The sequence below is a fragment of the Camelus ferus genome, chromosome 12 (genome assembly GCF_009834535.1).
Source record: "Camelus ferus isolate YT-003-E chromosome 12, BCGSAC_Cfer_1.0, whole genome shotgun sequence".
NCBI lineage: Eukaryota > Metazoa > Chordata > Mammalia > Artiodactyla > Camelidae > Camelus > Camelus ferus.
In genome coordinates, this window is record NC_045707.1 from 37,191,037 (window position 1) to 37,214,985 (window position 23,949).

Here is a 23,949-nt window from a genome sequence, read left to right on the forward strand (position 1 = left end):
AAAGAGGAGGGAGAGTGGAGCGGGAACTCCAGGGCATCTTCCTGAGCAGTGAGCACTGTGAGTGTGATCTCAGGCCCAAGACAGGTGGGCACTTGAAGTGAGGAAGGGGATGGAGGAACGGGGAGGAGAAGACAAGATAGAGCCCGTGTCTGGGTGTGTGTGACAATGTGACAGGGCTCCTAGTCATGTCTGGGGTGTGGATATGTGTGTGCGCGTGTGGCTGGGATCATGAAATCGGAGGCTGTGTTGTTGTGACCAGTCTGGCAAAAGGAATCTGGATTTCCCTCCTGCACTGTGAACTCCTGGAGGGCAAAGAACTAAAAACCTCATCTGACTCATTCCCAGGGTCTAGCCCAGGGCCTTGCACAAAGACACTCAATACACGTTCCCAGGATCAATAAATGATGGCTGGATGCACGGATTGGCTAGAGCAGAAAATGGCAGGAATATAGTCCAGCTTCAGACAGTGAGATTAGACATGAGGGCCCCAAAGTTAGTATTTATTGGGAGGGAAACAGAAGTGGTAGGGTTTATGATCTGTCTGGGGAAAGAGAGGCAACACACCCAGGAGAGGGGAAGGCTTCCTGGAGGAGTCAGGTTCTAAGCTCGTTCTGAAGAGTGGGTAGAATTCCTTGAGCAGGCCTCCTACGCTATGAGGACCAATACACTTGAAGCAGTGGAAGTGAAAATAGGGCATTTCCTGGAAAGATACACGGGAATCTCAGAGAAACTGGTATGGGAGAATATGGCCAGATCTCATGGGACCTCAGAAGACCCTGGGCTGGGTATGTGCTGAGGACAATTGGGCTGTTAGAGGGGGTGAGGCTGGAGGGTGTGTGTGCACAGCCACACGTGGTAACTACCCACCCTCCTTCTCCCCGCCTTGGCTCTACTCCACTCTCTTCTCCCAGCTCATCCTCATACCACATGGCCCAGGGTGGCTTCCAGGGACTACTAGATAGCTCCTGCCACCATCTAAGGAACTCAGTTTCTATGCCTCCTTAGTTCAAATGCTCATGAAAGAGAAGCAGAATAGCTTGGCCAAACTATTTACTACTTTCCCTTGGTTCAGATGCCCATCCCTGGGGCAATCACCTGTGGCCAGAGGGCAGACCGTGTGCTTATCTGGGAGAGAATGAAGCAGGTGAGAGTGATACACTCTCATAATCCAGATGGAAAAGAGGGAGCAGGAGCTGTCCAAGTTGGGGGAAGACTGTGAGAGAGGACTTGGTGGGTGTGCTTGTCGGGTGTAAGTGTGCATGAGCAGGAGGGCTTAAGAGAGAGAGAGTAAGGAGCCAGCATGATAGGAGAGCTGTCAGGACTGGGATTAGCTGGGTGACCTTGGGCAAGGTATCTAATTTCTGTATACCTCAGTTCCCCATCTGTACAATGTGGTGAACAGTAGTACCACTCCCGTGGGTTGTTGGGAAGATTAAATAAATAATCCACAAAGAGCTCTTGGGACAGTAAGTGGTCAGCCTCTCTATGCTATTTTTATGTGTAGGGGAAGTAAGTCCAGATGAATATTAAGTACTTGTCATGTAGAGGTCTTGACTGCCAGTTTTGGTTTTGTCCTGGACAAGTCGCTTATCTTCCTGGACCTCGGTTTCCCCATCTGTGAAACAATCGGATCAGACTAAATAATTCCTAAAAATCCCCTCTAGATTTAGAATGCCATGCGTTTGGCTTGGTGTTATGGGCAATAGGGAGCCTGTATGTTCTCAAGAAGGGAGGTGACAAAGTGAGAGGGGCTTTCTGGGAACACGGGTTTTTTAGTGGCCTGACTGGTGACTGTAGGAAGGGTGACCAGGAGGTAGGAGGTTGCAGCAACTACACACATTGTTGCTCCTATATTTAATACAGAAGTGTTAATATTGTGGATTTGATCTCTTGCTTTTCTATATTTAATTCTAAATCTTCCCAAGGCATGTACACACTACAACTAAGGGAATACTTACAGCATCTCAAAATGAGTTGATGTCCCCACACCAAGCAAGTTGCATTGATCTCTTGCCAAAGATTTTTGGCCCAAGGCAGGATCTGAATTCCAGGGTTATTTTTCTAGTACCAAAAATAGATGCACTAGCCTTTTTAAATGTAAGTCACTTATTCCAGCTGGGGACTTTACATCCACATCTTCCCAAGGGAAATGGTTGGTTTTGCTGAACCCACCTTCTGGGTGTAAATTACACCATTGTCTACTTTTTTGCTCCTATTTGAGTCTGCAACCCACCCTATCCCTCATGCTGTTTCACTGTTTTAATTGGATTCAACTAGTCTTTTTACTGCTTGATTGAATTGGCGCTCATTTCAAATGTTTGTGTTCTATCTGTCCAATCTCTAAGTCTTACTGATGACATATACTTGCTTCAAGGAAGGAATGAGTCCCAGGAACACTTAGAGACTACATTCTGTTTAAAGCAGGAATGGATGGAGAAGGGGAGAGAGCCTGGTTGGGAAGGGAAGATGTGTGATGTGTGATGGAGGAGACATCTGTGTGTGATGGAGGAGGAAAGGGGCTGACTGGACATGTGTGTGTGATGGAGGAGGAAAGGGGCTGACTGGACATCAGGAGGTACATGCTTGGGAAGAGAGGCATCCCAGGAATAAAGGCCCAAGGCATAGAACCTCTATGCCCTACCTCCTGACCTCCCCACTTCTAAGCCCCATCCTTGATTTGCTATAACTTCTGCCCTACATCAGCCCACATGAGGTGGTGGTGGTAGTGGGGGAATTGATAGGGTTTCATCTCACTGCTGCCTGGAAAGATTATTTCTGATGTCCTGATATCCCAACGGGAACCCCTTGAATGTAGATTTCATTCCTGAGGACTTCTTTGCAGGCAGATCTGAGAGCCACTGATAACCATTGATAACATTTTTCCACCACAAAATTCATCTTGAAATGTGGTCTTTGCTGGCCTGCTTCATCTCTCTCTGCCTCTAGCCTTCTTTCCTACCATTCCCTGCCTGCTCTCTCCACTCCTCAGCCAGCTCTCACTTCTGCTTACTATCCACACAAGACCTTTACCCTCGGCATTTCTGCAGCCTAACTCCCTCTCCCTTCTCCTCCCTTTAACATTCAGGTCTGAGTTTCCATTTCACTTGGGTTAACTTCTTTCTTTATAAGCTCCCATCTTCTAACAAACTTCCTGTTGGGAAGGACCCACACCTGGGTTGTAATACCTTTTTAATGTGGTCTGCCCCACTGGGCCCCACCAGGGCAAGGGCTGTGTTTCTCCTCACCTAGCACCTGTCTGGCATATAACTAATTGTTCCACAAAAACTATTTATTGTGTAGACTGGAATTGAAATCAGAATCTTGAAATTTAGCCTTGGAGAAAAACAGGTTTAATGAGGAGTTAAAGAGTTCTGAATATTTCAAAGCTGACATATGTAGACAGCAATTTTTATTGAAGTATAAACTACAGAAAAGTACCCAAGTCAGTGGCTAGCTCAAGGAGAGTTCACAAAGTGAGCAAGCTCTCTCATGTAGCCAGATTCAGCTCAAATAGAACATTTCCAGCACCCAGAAGGCCCTCTTGGGTCCCCTAACAGTGACTTCTGTATTTATTTAACTTAAATTAAAAAAAAAACAAAATATGATGGTACTTCATTGCTCGTAGAAATTAATAGAGCTGAGTAGGAATGTGTGATGTTGGAAAGCTTAATTTCCCTGTGCTACATTTGCCTCAGTTGGGAAAAGGTGCTTATAATAGTAGCTTCCAAATAGGGTTATTCCTAGAATATAATAATAAATGTTAGTAATTGAATCAGGGTCCAGCCAGGAAATAGGAACCACTCTAAGTCTTTCAAACAAAGGGAAAATAACAAAGGGAACTGGTGCTGGAAAAGCTAAGAAGCCAAACGTCTAATGAGATGACCCAGGCCACCAAGAGCAAGGGCTACCCTCCTTCAGCCTGAAGGAGTAAATGGAAGAGACAGTGGTAGTAGAATGATGGAATCACAGCCACTGACAGAAATCATGTCACAAGAAATAGCGGCAGCTGGGAGGGAGTGAGTAGAGACAAACCATGGCTTCTCCTCTCCTCTGCTTTCCAATCTAATGCCAATCAATGATACAGGAAAAAATGGGGGTGGGGGGTGCGAGGAGGATGGTTGTGTCCCAGGTCTCACTGAATCCCTAGGGCGCGCCCCACCAAGTGAGGGTCCTTGGCTTTGTGCAGGAAAGAATTCAAGTGTGGGCCACAGCTGAGTAAAAGTAGCTTTATTTAGAGATGTACACTCCAGAGACAGAGTGCAGGTCATTTCAGAAGGCAGGAGGAAGGCTGAGAGGTGTGGGGTTGGGTGTTCAGTTTAAAGTAAAAGTAGATACACACTCCATAGAGTGTGGGCTGGCTCAGAAGGCAAGAGAGAGTACAGCCTTGAGGTGTTGCTAGTTTTTATATGCTCACAAGTGAGAGAATTATTCCAGCTACTTTGGGGAAGGTGCAGGGATCCCAGGAACTGGGCCATTGCCCTCTTTTTGACATTTCATGGTTAGCCTTGGAACTGTCATGGTGTCTTTGGGTGTGCTATTCACCAGGCTAGTACATTACACTGTGTATAATGAAGCTCAAGGTCCACTGGAGGTCAAGTCTCCGGCCATCTTGGGCCTCAGGATCTACTGGGAGTTGATTTTCCACCATCTTGGTGCTAACTGCTGTGTCATTCCTTTAATGGCTGTGTCCTGCCCTCTTCCTTCCTGTCTCACTAATGCCTCCCACTGGCCAAACCTATCTGGAAGCCAGAGGGCAAAGAGCGTGGGAAAGGTGTTCACTGGGATTCAGAGAAGGACAGATAAAAGCAAATATGGATCTAAGAGGAAAGAGGTAGTTGATCAGTACAGACATTATTATTGTTGTTACTATTAGTTTCTAATTATAAAATGTATTTTCCTTATTCTTGATCAAAGTGTTTCATTAACATGAATCTTACATTTATCAATAAATACTATAATTTGGGGGGGCTCCACAAGTGGTATTCCAGTTACCATTGCTGCATAAGAAATCACTCTAAAACTTAGTGGCTTAAAGTAGCAATAATTATTAATTTGCTCACAAGTACACAATTTGAGCAGGGCTTGGGAGGGACAGCTGTCTCTGTACCATGTGGCAGCTAGACTAGGGGCAGGGGAAACACTTGCTAATCCCTGTATCATCAGTTCTAAGAGGGCCTGGAACATAGGAATCTATTTCATTCAATTTTTTTTAACTGACTGAATCAGTCCCAACCTGAAACCAGGCCTATGTCTGGATTTTCAGTCATTTGAGCCAATGTACTTGCTCTAAAGTCAGTTTGAGCACAGTAGTTTCTGTTGCTTCCAACTATAAGATTCTTAATGGATAATAGGGAGATTAGGATATGAAGAGAGAATAAAGTTATCTCAGAGAAGCAAGGAGAGGGATTCAGATTATTAGAGACTAAGAAGAAATGTCTCTAGAGATGGAGGAGCAGGGATCCCACATGCCTCTTGGTGGCAGTGCCCCAAGGAGATGGCAAGACCTCAGAGAGATAAGAGTGGTGACCTAGGGAAGTGGCTGCCCAGATTGGGTTGGGTAGACCCCAGCAGCTAAAAACAAATCATCATTCTGTAAGTGAGACATAAAAATCAATAGATAGCATCCAGATCTGAAAGGACATGAGAGAGAAAATAGCCATCTCTGCAGAGGCCAATATGGACAGATGACTGCAGGCCCTCCCAAATGTGGGCACTGCATGAGGCCACATAACCTTTACATGACTCCCAGGAAGAGAGGGGAAAGCTCCAAGAACGGCTGGAATAAATTTCCTGCCACCTTGGCAAGAGTAAGAGCATGACATGAGAAATCAAGTTGATTTGTAGAAAATCATTTTTCTCTACACCTGGCTTTGTGAACTGAGATTCATATCAGCTAAATAAGAGTGATAAAGAGCTTGCCTGAGGTGGAATGAAGATTTGAAGACTGGAGGAAATGTGAGCATGGGCGTGGGGTGTGGGGGATGGATGGGGATTGGATGCAGAATGCTCAGTAGGTGGAGCTCCCCTTGAGTGCTGGGGAAGGAGAAGTGATTTACAAGCACAAGCGCTTCTACCCCAAGTGTTTCTGATATGCCAATTAGTCTATATGTGATATAGAGAAATGATATCAGTAACAGGCAAATGTTGTATTGACTCATGAAATTCTACCTAATAGATTGATGTTTTATTCCACTATGTTCCACTAGGTAACAACAGCTGAATAGCAATGCAGACCCACACAGCATAACATAGCAAGCCACCAAGGAATATAGTACTGTATATAATACCCATGATTCATCCCATGTTTTTCTCTTGTCTTGATTTAGCCATGTCTTCCGTCTTAGAGGTGGAATTCTATCTGATTTTTGCTTATTGAATTCTTGTCTCCATAAATCAATTGCCTCAATCTGTTCTTATAACCTTTACATCAAGCTAACTTTACCTTTTTTTCCCACTTAGTTTATTGGCAGGGGTGGTGGTGGGGGTCCCTGGGTCTATTTATTTATTTATTATTAGTTTTGCTTTTTTTAAAAAATGGAGGTACTGGGGATTGAACCCAGGACCTCGTTCATGCTAAGTATGCACTCTACCACCAGAGCTATACCCTCCCTCCCCAAGCTAACTTATTAAAAATAAAGCCCTATATTTAATTACTTCTTTATTAGAACTTAAACTTGACTTTTAATTGTATCATTATTTTATTAGGATTGGGCTTTTTTGTTGTTGTTATTGCCATGGTTATAAAGTTGCATACATTTTATGTTTAATTTTTTTATTGAAATGTATAGTCAGTTTATAATGCTTCAATTTCTGGTGTACATCATAATATTTCAGTCATACTTATATATAAACATATTCCTTTTCATATTCTTTTTCATTATAGGTTAAGTTGTATACATTTTAAGTGGTCTGCCTCAACCAAGTGTTTTGCATAAGTCTTGTTTTCACTCTGCCTTTTTGCAGAATAGAGATTTTTCTGAACATCTGAATGGATTCTTGTGGAAACTGCCTGTAGTTCTTGCACTAGCCACTAGGTGGCATCAACAGGTTGTTGCCCCAGGCAACTTTGCTTTCCAGGGATTCTGAGAGGTTGCCGCCAGGGAGTAGCAGGTTGCGTAATGCCTCTGCCCACACTAGCATGTGAACCTCGCCTCTACTAACTAGCCTCAGTCTTGCCTGCTAACTATTTTCACTTAAAAATCTATCTTTAAGGACATAAGAATTGTTCTTTCTTCTTCTGCCTTGAGTTCATAATATCTGTTATTTATGAGTATTTTAAAGAGTTCCTGGCAGTCCTTTTTGGCTTTGGTTAACTTATGAAGTAACTCCTAAATCTACTTTTCTACCCTGACTCCTCTGTAAGTGCCATCATCTCAACACAACAACCCCAGCAGTGGCTGGTTTATTCCTCACTCAGTGCTCAAGAACCATGGAGATGAGCCCTTAAAAAGCACATCAATAGCTCTGAGTAATATGTGGAAAAATTCAGTGCCTCTTTCTGCCCTTTCTTTCCATCACCACCCTCTGTCCTGTGGATGCTGATGTTGCAGTTTTAGCAGATACCCCCCAGGTTCCTGTCACTGTTCACTAGGTTTTCAATTTATTCTTGACAACTTGTTTTCTGTGTATACTTATTTCACCACATGACCATTCTAAATGGATATATTGTCTTATGTTGCACAATCATCTACTCTTTTGGAATCCTTTCTTCATTTATTTAATTTTTTTCCCAGGGCAAATACAACTTTCTACAAAAAGCTCACCCACATTCATCTTAACCAGAATCACTCAGCCTCCCCCCATACCCTGGGAGTCCTTGTTCTGCACCTAAAAATACCATCTAAATGCCAGTGCAGTGAAGGTAGTGGAGTGTGCTGGGCAACCCACAGCCTATGGAGATGGGAGATTTTGGGTTTGCTTCCTGCCTTTTCCACTTCTGAGGGCAAGTTACGAGGCCTTAACTACTCTGGGCCCCAGTTTTCTCATTTGTAAAATGGGAATAGTAATATCTACCTCAGATGTCAATTGTGAAAATTAAATCATATATCTAAGTTTCTCAGCATAATGACTACTACAGTAGTTCCATGTCTAGCACACACTGACTCAATGGTTCTTGGATATTATTAACAGCATTTTGGGTATTTATCCATTCATTTACCCAATAAAATGCCACAGACTAGGTTATCAACATCAAACTAACTATTATATATAAAATAGATAAACCAAAAGTTCATACTGCATAGTACAGGGAACTATATTCAACATCTTGTAGGAGCCTATGATGGAAAAGAATATGAAAAGCAATATATGTACGACTGAAATGTTATGCTGTACACTAGAAATTGATACAACATTGTAAACTGACTATACTTCAGTTTTTAAAAATGTGTCCCTCACAGTTCTAGAGGGTTCAAGTCCAAGATCAGGATGCCGGCATGGTCAGGCTCTGGTGAAGGCCCTCTTCCCAGCTGCAGACTGCTAACTTCTCACTGTGCCCTCACATGGTGGAGGAGCTAGGGAGCTCTTTGGAGCCTCCTTCATAAATCACTAATCCTATTCATGAGAGGGATTAGGATTTCAATGTATGAATTTGAGGGGAACACAAACATTCCAGCCCATACTATGGGGCTTATTCTATAGAGTAGGGAGAGACATTGCTATGGACTGAATTGTGTACAACTCCCTCCCCCAAATTCATATGATGAAGATTTACCCCCCCCCCCAAGTGACTGTCTTTGGAGATAGGGCATTTCTGATAATAATTAAGGTTAAGTGAGGTCATAAGTGTAGGGCCCTGATCCAGTAGAATTAATGTCCTTATAAGAAGAGACACCAGAGTTCCCTCTTTCTCTCTCTCTCCCCCTCCCATGTGAGGACACAACAAGACAATCTGCAGCCAGGAAGAGGGCTATCACCAGAACTCAAGCATGCTAGTATCCTGATCCTGGATTCCAGTGTACAGAATTCTGAGAAAACAAATCTCTATTGTTGAAGCCACCTGGTCTATGGTATTTTGTTACAGCAGCCTGAGCTGATGAATACATACATGTAACCAAACAGATAAATATATACTATAATTCAGGTACTGATGAGTGATAGAAGAAAAATAAAGCTGGGTAATGGAATTTTAGAATGATGAGGAGTGTAGATACAGTGGACGGAAAAAGCCACCCCAAGGAGATGACACTGGGGCAGACACCTGAATAAAATGAGGAAGGAGCTATGAGACTATCTTGGGACAGAACATTCCAGGCAGAGTAAACAGCAAGTGCAAAGTCCTTGAAGCATTCTTAGCCTGCTTGAGGAAAAGCAAGGAGAGAGGAAGAGGGAAAGTGAGGAGGGGAGGGATACAGACCAGACCCCAGGGCCAGATAGCTTGTGTAAGTTCTCTGGAGTTTCTCTAATAACTGGCTGGATTTTATAGCAAGTACCATATTTTTTTAGTCTACAAATCATAGTCCAAAAGTAACTGTCTTTATTTTTCTATGGCTAAATGTAGTTTCTGTCTTAAAAGTCCAAGTCTGCTCACTGGTTGAAAACTGGTCTAGTCAATTCCAGGTTTTATTGGTCATTTCAGGATTTTCCTGTCATCCCAACTTTAAACTCAATCAATTCCTTTAAAAAAAAAAACTGCTTTCCTCTGCTTCTCTCCAGGGTAGCATTTAAGTTCCCGGATATTTAGAGAATGGTGCATCTTTAGGAAGGAGATCTGACTGTCATTCCTTACTTGCCAACACTCACATCAGCTGAATGTCTGATCCTGTCCCGTCCTCAGGTGTTGTTATCTCTCTGGGATGGCATCTGTTGAGATGCCCATGTCCCATCTAGTCCTTGGTCACAACCTCTTGTGACATTCTGCACATGCTGTACCTTTTGGCAAAACCCCTTGGTTAACTGGTTTTTCTCTTTCAGCTAACTTTCACAGCCCTCTAAGGAAGCGGGGGGGGGGGGTCTAGAAAAATTCAGCTGTTCTCTTAGCCAGCATCCTACTTGGCAGGGCTTCCCAGACCCTCTCTGTCCAATGGCATCTCTCCTAGGCTTTTGAGCTAGGCCACAGTAAAATTGTAATGGAAATTCCATGAGGACCAGCCTCCAGATTTCAAATAGAAAGTTGGCACAAGTCTCTTCTACTCTCAGATCACCCTAAGCTTATCTAGGAATATGGTGCTAATCCAATAAGGGTAGGTGAGACACTATCTTCTTATTTTAGAAAAGATATCTACTTATCTATCTCATTTTCCTCAGATGGCACTCATATCCCACCCCAGCTGAGAGAATTTTCATACAGTGTTAAGGGAAGGGGAAGGGGAGAAGCAAATCTTTCCTGATTTACATCTGAATCAAGGCTCTTGAATTTAAAATAAAAATGTTGAGCCACCTGGACTTCTATTTCTGCCATTCTGAGGCAAGAGGACTCACATCCAAAGGCCTGAATAGGGATAGTCACAGGACAAAAAACACTGGGGGGCAAAAAATGTTGGCTAATATGTCACAGTAACATATTGCCACATTTGTAGCTATTTACACTTTCAAAATACACTTGGTCAGGAAAAAGATTAAGAACAAGTGAGAAAACTATTCACAAGTACATCGTTGTTAATGGGCTGCATCAGTCAGTGTCTAATGAGGAGACAGAAACCACATGGCAAATCCAACAGGAAACGTTCAATAAAAAGAATTATTAATCACCACAGGGGATTAATTATAAAGGGAGAAAGGAAACTATGAAGAATACCCTGGGACTGAGGGAGGGTACCAAAGGAAGGACAAACTTGGAAGGCAGAGTGCCAGGTGCCATCTCTTAGGTTAAGATTCAGACCTCACTGGCGAAGGATGGTGAAGAAGTCAACTGGGCCACCCTGGGCCAGAGCTGGTCTGCACTCACCAAGGCTGGTAGAAAGACAACCATGATTGGGAGTGGCCACAGGAAACACCTGGCCAGAATTCAGGTGGGCTGAGGTGGGGTAGCTGCTTGCTGGGAATTCACCAGCAGGGATGCCACTGAAACTTGATAGAAGTGAACTCTACAGTCTAATCATCCTTCAGTGTTCTGGAGGATTGTTTCCCAGATGTCTCTGCTCCCCTCAAGGATACCCAAATCTGCGGATGCTCAAGTCCTTTATATAAAGTGGCACATTATTTGCATATAACCTCCATGTATCCTCCTGTATACTTTAAGTCACCTCTGGATTACTTACAATACAATGTAAATGTTATGTATATGCAATGTAAATGATATATAAATAGTTGCCAGTGAGTGGCAAATTCAAGTTTTGCTTTTCGGAACTTTCTGGAATCCTTTTCAAATACCTTTTGATTCACAGTTGGTTGAATCTGTGGATGTGGTACCCACGAATAGGGAGTGCCAGAGAGCCTACTATATGTTCCTCGCCCAAGTGCCTCTGGCAGCATTGGAGTAGAACAAAAAAAGAAACCCAGCATACCAGAACCAGGAGGAGAAGCCCCTCCCGCCTTCAGTTTCCCTCCAACGCCCTCTACTGACAATGTTTAACATGGTGAAGGAGAAACCCTTACTTCGAGGAAGCATGAAAGGTGAATTTGGAACTGAGACCCAATAAATTGATAACTGACATTTGGATGAAGTACAGTGTTCATGTGATCAACTGGGTGCTATCATGGTCTGTAGAAGAACACTGATTGAGAGTCTGTTGGGTACCAGGTACTGTGGCTAATGGTATAATGAGGAATATGATACACCAAAATCTCTGTGCTCCTGGAGCTTGCATATGAGGTGGGGACAGGCATAGATTGTCTGATAATAAATAAGTAAATCATAAAAAAGTACAGATCACAAGTCATGCTATGATGAAGGTAAATAGGGAACCATAATAGAAACTAAGAAGGGGCTGGCAGGGAAGACCTCTCTGAGGAGGTGACAAAAATTATGAATGCTTTGAAATAGGCAAAAAAGATTACTAGGTCTCTTGTGTGGGCACCTTTCAAGTTATTCTCTGCCTGTCGTTATCTTTAAACTACTTTATAACTCTGTAAATTGTAGATAACCGATAGCAATGCAAATGAATGCTGTTCATGAACATGCAAGTGGATTTTGTCCTGTGAAAATGAAACTGATTTCCCTCCTCCCATCCCTCTGTAGAAGTGTTTTGCATATATTAAGCAAATTTATTTTTAGCCTTCCTAATGGCCTATGTATGTAACTGTTCTTTGGAATCTCCTTTTATTCCATTGTAATACCTTGTTGTTTCCCTCATTAATTAACAAGTTAATTTTTTGACATGTGTTCATTTTATATTCATATGAGAGTCATAATTTATCTTTAAAAAAATAATGATTATAAAGGGGAGGGCAAAATGGGTAAAGGAGGCCCACTGTATAGTGATGGATAGAAACTAAACTTTTGGTTGGTGATCACACTGTAGTGTATACAGAAGTCAAACTATAATGTTGTACACATGAAACATATAGTTTTATAAATAAATGTTACCTCAATTTTTAAAAATCCTGTAACATTTAAATTCAGTCTCCCAAAGACCCTAGTGCTGGGGGTCACTCTGCCAGGGGCTACTGGCCTAACATTCACATCACATCAAGACTGAATGAGTTGATCACACTGTCTACTCCTTCATCATTTGTGTGTTGATAACACGTGCCAAAAATCACCTCTGTAAGATGGGGTCAAGGGAGAACACAGGCTTTCACACAGAGGCTGACACACTTTTATCAAGGGTATTCATGAAATCAAAGAGATAATGTTTGTTTGTTTGTTTTTAACACTGTTGGCAGTTAAAGAACGTTTAACAGGATTCTTCACATTATTTTTGAGACTGACAGGGCTGTGCTCTTAGAACCCAAGGATTTTTAAATAGTAAAGAAAATTTAAAAATCTAGTTCATCCCCACATTTTCTACATGAATTAAGCAGGCCAAGAAAGCCTAGATGACTAGCTCAAGATCATCAACTAATTAATGGTGAGGTGAGATATAACCTAATCTCTTCCTCACTGTCCCATCCTCTTTCTACCACCTGGATGTTAAAGCCAGCCAGAATTTCATAAGAGATTCCTGACAATGGCCCTCATCTCTTCTTTCTTTTTTCAAACATAAATACTCACTCTGAAAAAGAAAGGGAGTGGTGGTGTCAGTGAGGGATAGTATGTGATAAGGAATGATAAGGAAAGAGCTTTGGATTCAGAAACAGTCTTGGTTTTTTCACCTGGTTTTACTACTTATTTGTATTTCTGAGCTATAGTGTCTCCATCTGTAAGTTGAGCATAAATTATTATTAAATAATAAACTGCCTCATAAAATTATGAGGATTAATAACAACCTATATAAAGTACCTGACATATAATAGGTGCTCAATAAGTCACAGCTTTTCTTCAATGGTTACTCCTCCCTCAAAACAGAGATATATTAAAAGTAACAATCTATTTGCCATAGAAACCCTCTGTCTTTGAGGAATGCACAGTTGCCAGTACTGATGCTTTTATAAGTATTTTTATGTGTAAATGAAAGTTACACACACACCCACAAACAGTTGTTTCTTAAAAAAAAATCCATCTTTATTGAATGGACAATCAGCCAACATAAGCCAACTCTACACAAACCAATATTCTCTTTCTACCTCCCACTGTTTCATTTGGATGCTTGAAAACAATACTTATGTCTTTAGACACAATCTGCTTACTCTCAAACTGCCTAAAATGAAACATGAAACATTGTATATTAAAAAGTCAATAGACCCTGGAGTATGAGGCAATCCAAATGAGGGGACAGCTCTGTTTGCCACATCCTCTGCATAGGTGATGGGATCCTCAAAATGCTAACTAACCAGGCTCATCCCCATTGATAAAAATAACTGTTCACTGCTTTATAGTGAACAACAGGTTTTCACATACTGTATAATTTTAAAAGTTCTTAAGAAATCAAAGACAGGCTGTTATGTCCTCCTGATGGTAACAGAAGCAGGGTTAGGGAAGACTATCCAGACATACTGGCTTACTAGATGACTGCATTTACATTATTGCTGTATTAGTTTGCTAGAGCTTCTGTAGCAATGTACCACAAAATGAACGGCTTAGAACAACAGGAATTTATTGTCTCACAGTTCTGGAAGCCAGAAGTCTGGAATCAAAGTGTTGGCAGGGCCATTCTCCCCCGAAGACACTAGGGAAGGACCTGTTTCAGGCCATTCTCCTAGCTTTGAGCAGTTCCTTGGTTTGTGGCAGCATAACTTCAATCTTCACATAGCCTTCTCTCTGTCTGTGTCTGTGTCTATATCGAAACTTCTCCTTTTTTAAGGACACTAGTCACTGGATTTGGGCCCCTAATGACCTCATCTTAACTTGATCATCTGCAATGACCTTATTTCCAAATAAGGTCACATTCACAGGTACTAGTGGTTATATGAATTTTAGAGGTACATAATTCAAACATACCCTTCCTCCTTTCAACTTTGCCAAACACACTGGTGATAAACAGCATTCATTCATTCACTAACTCATTCAGTAAACATTTGAATGTGTAGAAACATACCAGGTAGCTCAAAGGTGGTTGTAGTGAGCAGCAGATTCTAAAGAAGGGCACTTTATAGAGGAAAAAATAGCAGGTATAAAAGATAAGAGAGTGAACTCCATTAGTGCTGAGGTATTTGTCCCTTTCTCTCCTGTATATCCAGCACTTTGAACAGTGCCCATTTCATTCGGTAAGTGATAGTTGAATGAACATACGACCATCACATGTCTAAGAAATGGCATGGCTTTAAGTTCATTGTCGCTGGAAAGGTAGGCAAAGGCCCCATCATGATGAGCCCGCTAAACCGCTCTAAGTTTAAGGCACTAGAGCATCTAAGCATCAATATGTTGATGATATACAGATAGTATGAATTCCAGGGATGCCTGGCACCCGCCCTGCCAATTATCTCTCTTCTCCAGAACACGTGCAAGGATACCACGCCGCAAGACTCACAAGAATGATAATAGGGCCAGCTCTACACACTGAAGTAGGGTTGGGTTCTCCAACCAAAGCTGGATTGAAGCACATGGTTTGGGCTCTAAGTCTACGTGAAGCTTCCTACTCTGTCTGCCCTTTCCACCCCAACCTGCCCTCACTCCACGCCCGGCTTCCCCACTGACTCTTGGTAAGATACCAAGCTACTTTCAGACCTTCTCCAAACCCCACGGAAGGAATCCCCGAGCACGCTCGAGTCAGCCCGCCGCGTCCTCCTTCCCTCCGGAACGCAGCGAGAGCGCACGCGCACACCCCCTCTACCCCAGCCGAGCGCGCGCTCGCGAGCTCCCCGCATCCCCGTGCTCATCCGGGTCTCGGTGAGCTTCAGCCAATGGTGGACGCTCACGGACCCCGAGGGCGGGGTTACGCCTTACCTCACATGGGGCCTGTGTTACCGTGGGCGCTTCCAGGCAGCTGTGGCCTGTCAGCAGGGAAAAGGCGAAGAGGCAGAGAGTCCGGCAACTGGATGAGGAGCGACAGTTTTGAGATGGAGCGGCCGCCCACCACTAGAAGCCACTGAGGCGCGAGCAGTTCCCCAGTCAGAGCCGCTGTAGTAAACACACTTCAGAAACGTGAGGTGCCGGTGGTCACGTGGGGAGCGCGCCCTCCAATGAGGAGCCGAGGGCGGGGCCGAGGCCGCTGACGCGGCGGTGGCGGCGGAGTCACCCGGGCAGCCTCGGGACCGGTCACCAGCCGGCAGCCGTCCAGCGGCCGCGACCACCGCCTCCGTGCGTCGTCCTTACTCTTCTTTCCCGGGCCAAGAGGCAGCGTGACCAACAAGTGGCTGAATTCTCTCTCATCCCTGTCGGTGGCTCGCCTCAGGCGGGCCGTTTGCTCCTCAGGGGCCGCCTCGGTAGGGCGAGGTTTCCGTGACGAACCTCCTGGGGCTGCCCGCACCGGCTCGGGCCGTCGTGGCGGCTCGGGCTCGTGGAACTCGCTCGCTCTCCGAGGGTCCTAGGCCCTCAAAGTTATGCGTCTCGTCCAGGGGGTTGCGGCGGGTGCTGGCTCCTAAAAGGCGTGAAACCTGGACTCCGCTGACTGGGTTACCTCCATTCATCTTCCAGCTGCGCCTCCAGCGCCCTCTCCGTCTCCGGTTCCCTCCTTGGACTCATTTTTTCCTGGCTCCCCTCTGCCGCCCTTTCCTCACTCCTTGGGTGCGACCATTCTCCTGGAAGCGGAGGTGTCGGTTATGAGCCGCAGCCTCCTGCCCTGAATTTCTCCGCGGAAGAACTCGGTGGCGACCCCGGGATGGGGGTGAACGCCGTGCACTGGTTCCGAAAGGGGCTCCGGCTTCACGACAACCCCGCCCTGAAAGAGTGCATTCAGGGCGCCGACACCATCCGCTGCGTCTACATCCTCGATCCCTGGTTCGCCGGCTCCTCCAATGTGGGCATCAACAGGTGGCGGTGAGTCAGGATCCTGTGAGAAATTGATTTCGATGTTGAATGAATCAGGACTTTACAAGGGATTGGCCAGATCTGAGAATTTAGACCCGGGACCGCCTTGCTTATGTTGTTTTAATTATTGCAGGTTTTCAAGTATCAAATAGAACGGACCTAATAGTTCTCTGGCCAGAGAGTACTGGCAACCTGGAACACTTTGGCCTTCGGGTGTGAGTTACATGTCTCTGAGCTAATAGGAACTTTTCCCCTGTATTTATGTTGAATTCTTAGTGGTGGAATTAAAAAACACCCTTCCAGTCCCCAGTAGCCGTGGGTTGATTTTCTTGGCCTCTTTGTGGCATTTGAAAGGATTGCAGTTTTTAATGCTTACGTTTGTGTGTGTCTAGGAAACTCATAGTATGGAGAAAATCATTCATTCAGTACTGTCGCCTCCAGATCCAGTTTTCTTCCACCTTGAGGCCGCCGTAGGAAAAGCAAGGGAAACAATATTAAATGGTTTCTCTTTGCTCAGCTTTTCCTCTCAACTCCTCCTTGTGGTTGACTAGGCAAAGCACAGTTTTTCTTTCTAGGCAAAGAATAATCTTTCTAGGATTCAGAGCACTGAAAGAAGTCTTAGAGAAGCTTTATGATCTTTTCCTGAAATGCCAGGCCAGATGATTATTAGGCTCCCCTGGTGGAAATGAAAGCATTCTTTAAACAAATAGATTATTGATCACTCTCTGTATACCAGCCACTGCTTTAAACACCAGGGATATGGTAGTGAACAAAACGGACAGAAATTTTTGCCCTTTTCGAGCACATGTCCCAGAAAGAATATAATATTTGGTGGTGATAAGTGATGTTCAGAAATACAGAGAAAGAGGATAGAAAATATAAGGGGGTGGGATTGGCGTTGCAATTTAAAATATGGTGATAAGGGAAAACTCAGAGAAAGTGACGATTGAACAAAGTGATGAAGCAAGTAATGGGTTACAGATATCTTGCGGGAAGCATTCCAGGGAGAAGGAACAGTAAGAGAAAAGGTCCTTGGGTGGAAATACGTGGAACCTTTGGAAGGAACAGCAAAAGAAACTAATATGAAGCAGAGCAGAATAAGTGATAGGAAAGGTAGCAGATGAGTTCAGAGATGTAATAGGGCCGGACTAAGTAGAGCTTCATAGGCAGTTGTCAAGATTTGGGCTTTTACTGAGAGAAACGTGGGAATAATTGCAGGATTATGAGCAGAGAAGTGATGTGATTAGACTTAAGTTTAAAAAAAAAAAAAACTTCTCTGGCTGTGATTTTGAGAACAGACTGAATTGTTGGGTGGAGGGGGACAAAAGCAGGAAGACCAGTTAGGAGTCTATTGCATTTATCCAGGTGAGAGGTGATAATGGCTTGGTGATCGTGATGGATGTGGTGAGAAATAGTCAAATGTTGAGTATGTTTTGAAGGCAGAATCCACATTATTTATTGACAGATTGGATATGTGGTGTGAGAGAAAGAGAAGGAATTAGGAATGATTTCAAATTTTTTGACTTGAGGGACTTAAAGGATCTAGAAGGATGGAGCTGCACTTTGCTAAGAAAGTGAAGTCAGTTGCAGAAGCCATTGGGAAGGTGATTTGAGTTCTCCTTTGAGCTTGGTTAAGTTTGAGATTTTTGTTACACATCCAAGTGGAAATAGCAGGTAGGCAGTTGAATATATCTGAAATTCAGGACAGAGATCCAGGCAGTAGATATGAATTAGAGAGTCATCAGTTTATAGCCATTTATTAATCTATTCATTCATGAACAAATATTTGGCATGCACCTACTATGTGCCAGGCACTGTTTTAGGTGCAGGGCATTGAGCACAAATAAAATAGCTTAAAAAAATCCCTACCTTGTTGAAGCTACATTCTAGTAGAGCCATGAGACTATATGAGGACTTTAAAAAAGTAAATGTTGGGAGGTGGGTGTAGCTCAGTGGTAGAGTGCATGCTTGGGATGCACAAGGTCCTGAGTTCAATCCCCAGTACCTCCATTAAAAAAAAAAAGAAAGTAAATGTAGATAGAAAAGAGAGGAGGTCCAAGAACTGAGCCTTGGGAATTCTGTTTACAAGTTGTGGGAGCTGTATAAGAACCAGCATAGGAGATTGAGAAGGAACATCTTGTAAGAAAACCCAGAAGAGTATGATGTCTTAGAAACTAAGTAAAGAAGAGAGTGTTTAACTTATGTCAAGTTGCTGGTCAAGTGAAATGAGGACTGAAAATTAAAAATTGTATTTAGCATTTTGAGATCATTTGTAATCTTGACTAGAGTGATTTGAGTAGTGTCTGAAGCAAAAGCCTATTTGGAATGGCTCAAGAGAGAGGCTGAGAGAAGATGGGAGATAACTCATGTAGACTGCTCTTTTCAGAGTTTTGCTCTAGAAATAATCTGAGAAATGATGTAGTTCCTGGAGGGGAATATAGTCAAGAGGGGATTTTTTTTTCTTTTTTTAAGATGGGAGAAGTTACAGTATCTTTGTGTGCTGATGGAAATGATACAACAACTGTATATAAAACAGTTTCATTAGCAGAATTGGTATCAATGTTGATTCTGGAAAAAAATGATAAATGTAACATATTCTAATCTATTAATATCTTAACAATAATATAGTAATAATTCCCTTTTCACAAGATTGTTAGGATTAAATTAGTCATCAGATGTAAAATGCTTAAAATGTAAGTGGTAATAGTAAGTGCTTATTAGCTATTTGCTCCTAAATTAGAAGCCCTAGGTAAATAATATCTAATTAAATGCCTGCAGTCAGTTTCTCCTAGAGCAGTTTATAAATTTATAAAATCTAGACTATAAGTTTCTGTAGGTTAGGGTTTAACTAATAAGTGAAATAAAACTGATAAGCACAATAGGAATAATCCCGTATTTTCCTTTTAAAAAGGATTTTTTTACTACTACATATTGCACTTGATAAGTAATAAATGAGTAAAGATATAAATAATGAATAGAGAAAGACTTTTCTTCCACTGAACACTGTTATAAAAAGGCAAGGGCAGAATTTTATTTAGTCTGTTCTTGTAACATCAAATTCAGTGCTTTTCATATAGTAGTAACTCAGTTACTGCTGAATGAAATGATATCCAAGAGTCAATAATTTTATATTTAAACAACTATTGATTTCCTTATTGACCATGGAATAATGTGCAAACTACTTAGCTTGGTATTACATTTTTAAAAATCTATTTTGCCTGAGTAATATAACAAAACTACCTTTTGCTTTGCCATCATTTCATTTAAAAAGAATACTTTAACATTAAAAAGTTTGAAGGACATTGTTGCAAAATAAAGGACAGTCCTTTGACTTGAGTAAATTAAGCTTTATGAAAAGTCACTTTGCCTCATTTGATCTCAAGACCAGTGAATACTTTATCTTGAATTTGTAATTTTTAGGTTTGAATGATTTAAAATATTATAGTTCCTTCCTTCACTTCTTATTTTATTGCAGTATAGTTGATTGTTCACTTCTTTCTTTCTTTTTTTTTTTTAGTTGAAGTATAGTCAGTTTACAATGTTGTGTTTAATTTCTGGTGTACAGCATTGTCATTCAGTTGTATACCTATATATATATGTACACATATATTTATATTCCTTTTCATATTCTTTTTCATTATAGGCTATTACAAAGTATTGAATATAGTTTCCTGTGCTATACAGTAGGAGCTTGTTTATCTATTTTATATATAGTAGTTAGAATCTACAAATCCTGAACTCCCAATTTATCCCTCCTCACCCCCTCCCCACTGCCAGTAAGCCATAAATTTGTTTTCTATGTCTGTGAGTCTGTTTCTGTTTTGTAAATAAGCTCATTTGTGTCATTTGTTTTTAGATTACTCCTACACAATGTTTATTAAAGTTATACCACACAAAAACTTTTAAGTGAATGTTCATAGAATCACTGTTATTCATAATAACCAAAAGATGGAAACAACCCAAATGTCCATCTACTAATGAATAGCTAAACAAAATATGGTCTATCCATGCAATGGAATATTATTCAATCATAAAAAGGAGTGGAGTACTGATACCTGCTAAAACATGGATGAACCTTGAAAATATGCTAAGTGATTAAGCCAGTCACAAAAATCCCATATATTATTTGATTCTTTTTATGTGAAATGTCCAGAATGGGTAAATGTGTAGAGACGGAAAGGACTTTAGTGACTTTTTAGGCTGGAGGGGAGGGGTTGAGGGAGTTGAGAGGTGATAGCTAAGGATCATGAGGTTTCTTTTTCAGGTGATGAAGATGTTATAGAAGGTAACTGTTGCATAACTTTGTGAATATACTAAAAACCATTGAATTGTACATGTAAAAAAAAAACCCAAGAAACAAAAAGTGTACTCTCCTCTTTAAAGCCCAGTCCAAATGCCACCTTTTCCATAATACCTTTCTTTATCACCTTGTCTGGAAGATTAACAGTCTTTGTTAACCCTTATACCATTTTGGGATATTTATTCTTGTATCATCCTTAATATTTACTTCTGTGATTTGTAAATATTGATGTAGTCCTCATTTATTTCTCCCTCATTTAATGGATTATACCTCTTCTACCTAAAGAGATGATACCATTTCATTTAATAAAAACTATTTCGTGTTCATATTCATGGCAGGCACATTCTTGGTACTGAGGATACAACAATGAATAAACAGAAAAGTCTCTTCCCTTGAGGAGCTTCTAGTCTAGGAGGAAAAACACACAATAAAATAAATATAATATGTCAGGTAGTGATAAGTGTAATGGAGAATGTGAGAACAAGAAAAACAAGCTATGCAAATATCTGGAGGAAGAGCCCTCTGTGTATTCTCCAATATGTCTAGTGTGATGTCTTGTACAAAGTAGGCATTTGATAATAATCTTTTTAATTTTCTTTGTAAGTCTAGGATTTAGAAGAGGGACAATTACTTTAACTTAGATGCTCATATATATGAAACTCATAATTCTGAAAAATAATTTTTGATGAACAGATTTTTTTAACATTTAAACTTCAGCATGTATATGACATAGTTGATGCTGTCACATGTGGAATATCTTAATTTTCAGTAACCAGATCTATAAATGTATCCACATCCTTACTCATTCTTTCCTTATACTATATGATTTCAGTGGAAGAGATATTGCTTACCCTATTCAAAACTGGTATCTTCATCTGTTCTCTGTTTTTTAAAATTTTGCTCATATTTTTTTCCAGCTTTATTGGGGTATAACTGACAAAAGTTGTATTTATTTAAGATATAAGACATGATGTTTTAATATATGTATATATCATGAAGCTCACTTTTTATTATTTATTCTCTCTCACCATTTCTTTAACCTCATCCTCTTTTTAAGTTGCTTCCAGTCAACGTTTAAACATGCTAAAGACCAAATTCTGTAAACAAACAAAACAAACAGGAACAAAACCTACCTTTGACTATGTTCTTCACTTGCAGCTGTTTCTCAGTTCCTGTATAGCCACACTTCCTAAACAGGGTGTCTAATACTGACTGACTTCATCTTCTACTCACCTTTGTGCCCATCAAACTTGGTTCCATCCCCACCTTCTCCACCAAAACTGTTTTCATCCAAAGGATACGTTAAAACTTTTCATTCCTAGACTTTTCAACGTGTTTGACACATTTGATCACACCTTCTTCCTCTTCCCTCTGCTTTGGTTCCCTATTATGTTTGTTTTTGTGCCAGAGTTGTTAGTGTTCTTTCTTGACTTCTTTTTTTCTTAATCGGTTTCTTCCTTGACTTCTCTAACCCTTAAATGCCCCTTAGGTCTGTGATCGCCACCCTCTTTTCATTTTACATTATTCCTAGGCTATCTTCTCTCTTCATAAAGTCAGTTACCATCTGTATGCCCAGAATTCACAAATCAGTATCTTCAGCTTGGATCTCTCACCTGATCCCCGGATATGCATCTACTGTATATAGATTCTCTCCCCATTTGAATGTATTATATTCTGGGTTGGCTTTTCAGATAGGCTGTCCTCTGATGGTAAAATATAGCAATAACAATAGCAGTTACACAGTAAAAAGCATCTACTTTTGCCCCAGAAGTCTCAGTAAAAGTCTACAGCACTTCAGTGGCTCTATTTCGGCCAATTTTGAATCAGTCATTGTAAGCCTGGTTGTCTGAGCTGGAGTTGTGTGCCTCATGGGTGGAATCAGCTCGACTGGACTGAAGTAACTGAAGAAGAATGATTAGGAAGTAAGTGGATGCCCTCAAGCAATAGATGCCTATTATGTAAGAACCCAGATCAGAAAGTGGGACCAAGTCAGAAAAAACTTCGACCCCTGTTTCGGGAAAGATAACTTTGGCAGCTGAGTGAATGGTAGAGGAAAGAATATAGCAGTGAGGAAGCTTTATCAACAGTTAAGTTGAAACATAATACAGACTTGAATTAGGGAAAAGCCTCAGAAGAAGGAGAAGATGCAAGAGAGTAATTGTAGAGGTACAATGGATAGTTTAGGTGACTGTCTGGAAAAGGCAGTTTCATAGAAGAAGGTGAGGGAGAGAGTAGAATGTAAGATTCTCATGTTTTATGCCTCTGACAGTTAGACATTAAGTTAGGAAATGTAGGGATAAATCATTTAGATGGTGGAAAGAGTGAGTTTAGGTCATGATGAATTTGAGGTACTGCTAAGATATCAGAATGGGAAGTGGAGAAAATAGAAGTTCAGGTTTGGGATTACAGGCATTAGCGCTCTGGATGTGGGAGTAATTCTTATGTAATTAATAAGTGAAGAATGACTGATGATATAGGATAGAATAAGACCCATCAATACCTTGTGAATACTATATTTAAGATGGATAGGAACTGATGAAGGAGACTGAAGAGTATCAGTCAGGGAGAAGGGGAGCCAGGAGAGTGCTGTCTCATGAAAACCAAAAGTGATAAGAATTTTCCTTCATTGTGCTAAAGAGGGCAGATTGGAATGAGTTTTGACAGTTATGCAAGAAAAATTGTCAGAGACTTGGAAATGGGCAGAAGAAATTACTGTATATCTTGAGTGCTGGGCATTGGATCCTCCACAACCTAGAAGACCCTCCAGGAATTGTATTATTTTGATTTAGAGATACACATTTTTGTCCTTGATTGACTAGGCTGTTTTACATCTCTGTAAAAAGGGGTAAAAGTTAAGTTCTAGAAAACTGATATGGGAATAAATGTTTCCTGCCCATGCCAGTGCAGTTAATCCTGTTCATGCCATACAAATGAATTTTATAGACTGGAGAATATGTATCTCTGAAAGTCAGAGTCTCACTTGAACCAGTTTTTTTTCCCCCTCTTTTTAATGGAGGTACTGGGGATTGAACCCAGGACCTCATGCATGCTAAGCATGCAGTCTACCACTGAGCTATTACCCTCCCATCATTTGAACCAGTTTTAACATCTTACTGTTCCTTCTTTCATTAATGAGTTAAATGTAATCTTTGCTATATATTCATTTCATATTTGTATGAGTGTCATGATTTTACCATTTTGAAAATTACACTTTAACTGTTACAAAGGCCTTTGGTATACTTTGAGAAAGCAGCTTCAATGT

General features: G+C 41.4%; 1 protein-coding gene across 1 annotated transcript in view; it reads left to right on the forward strand.

Moving 5' to 3' along the window:
• Window positions 1-15,648: 15,648 nt before the first annotated feature.
• Window positions 15,649-23,949, forward strand: part of CRY1 (cryptochrome circadian regulator 1) — a 74,123-nt gene continuing 65,822 nt past the window's right edge. The window contains exon 1 of the mRNA XM_014551256.2: window positions 15,649-16,396. Coding sequence (XP_014406742.1) covers window positions 16,239-16,396 — 158 coding nt within the window. The 5' untranslated portion in view covers window positions 15,649-16,238. The remainder of the gene's footprint in view (window positions 16,397-23,949) is intronic.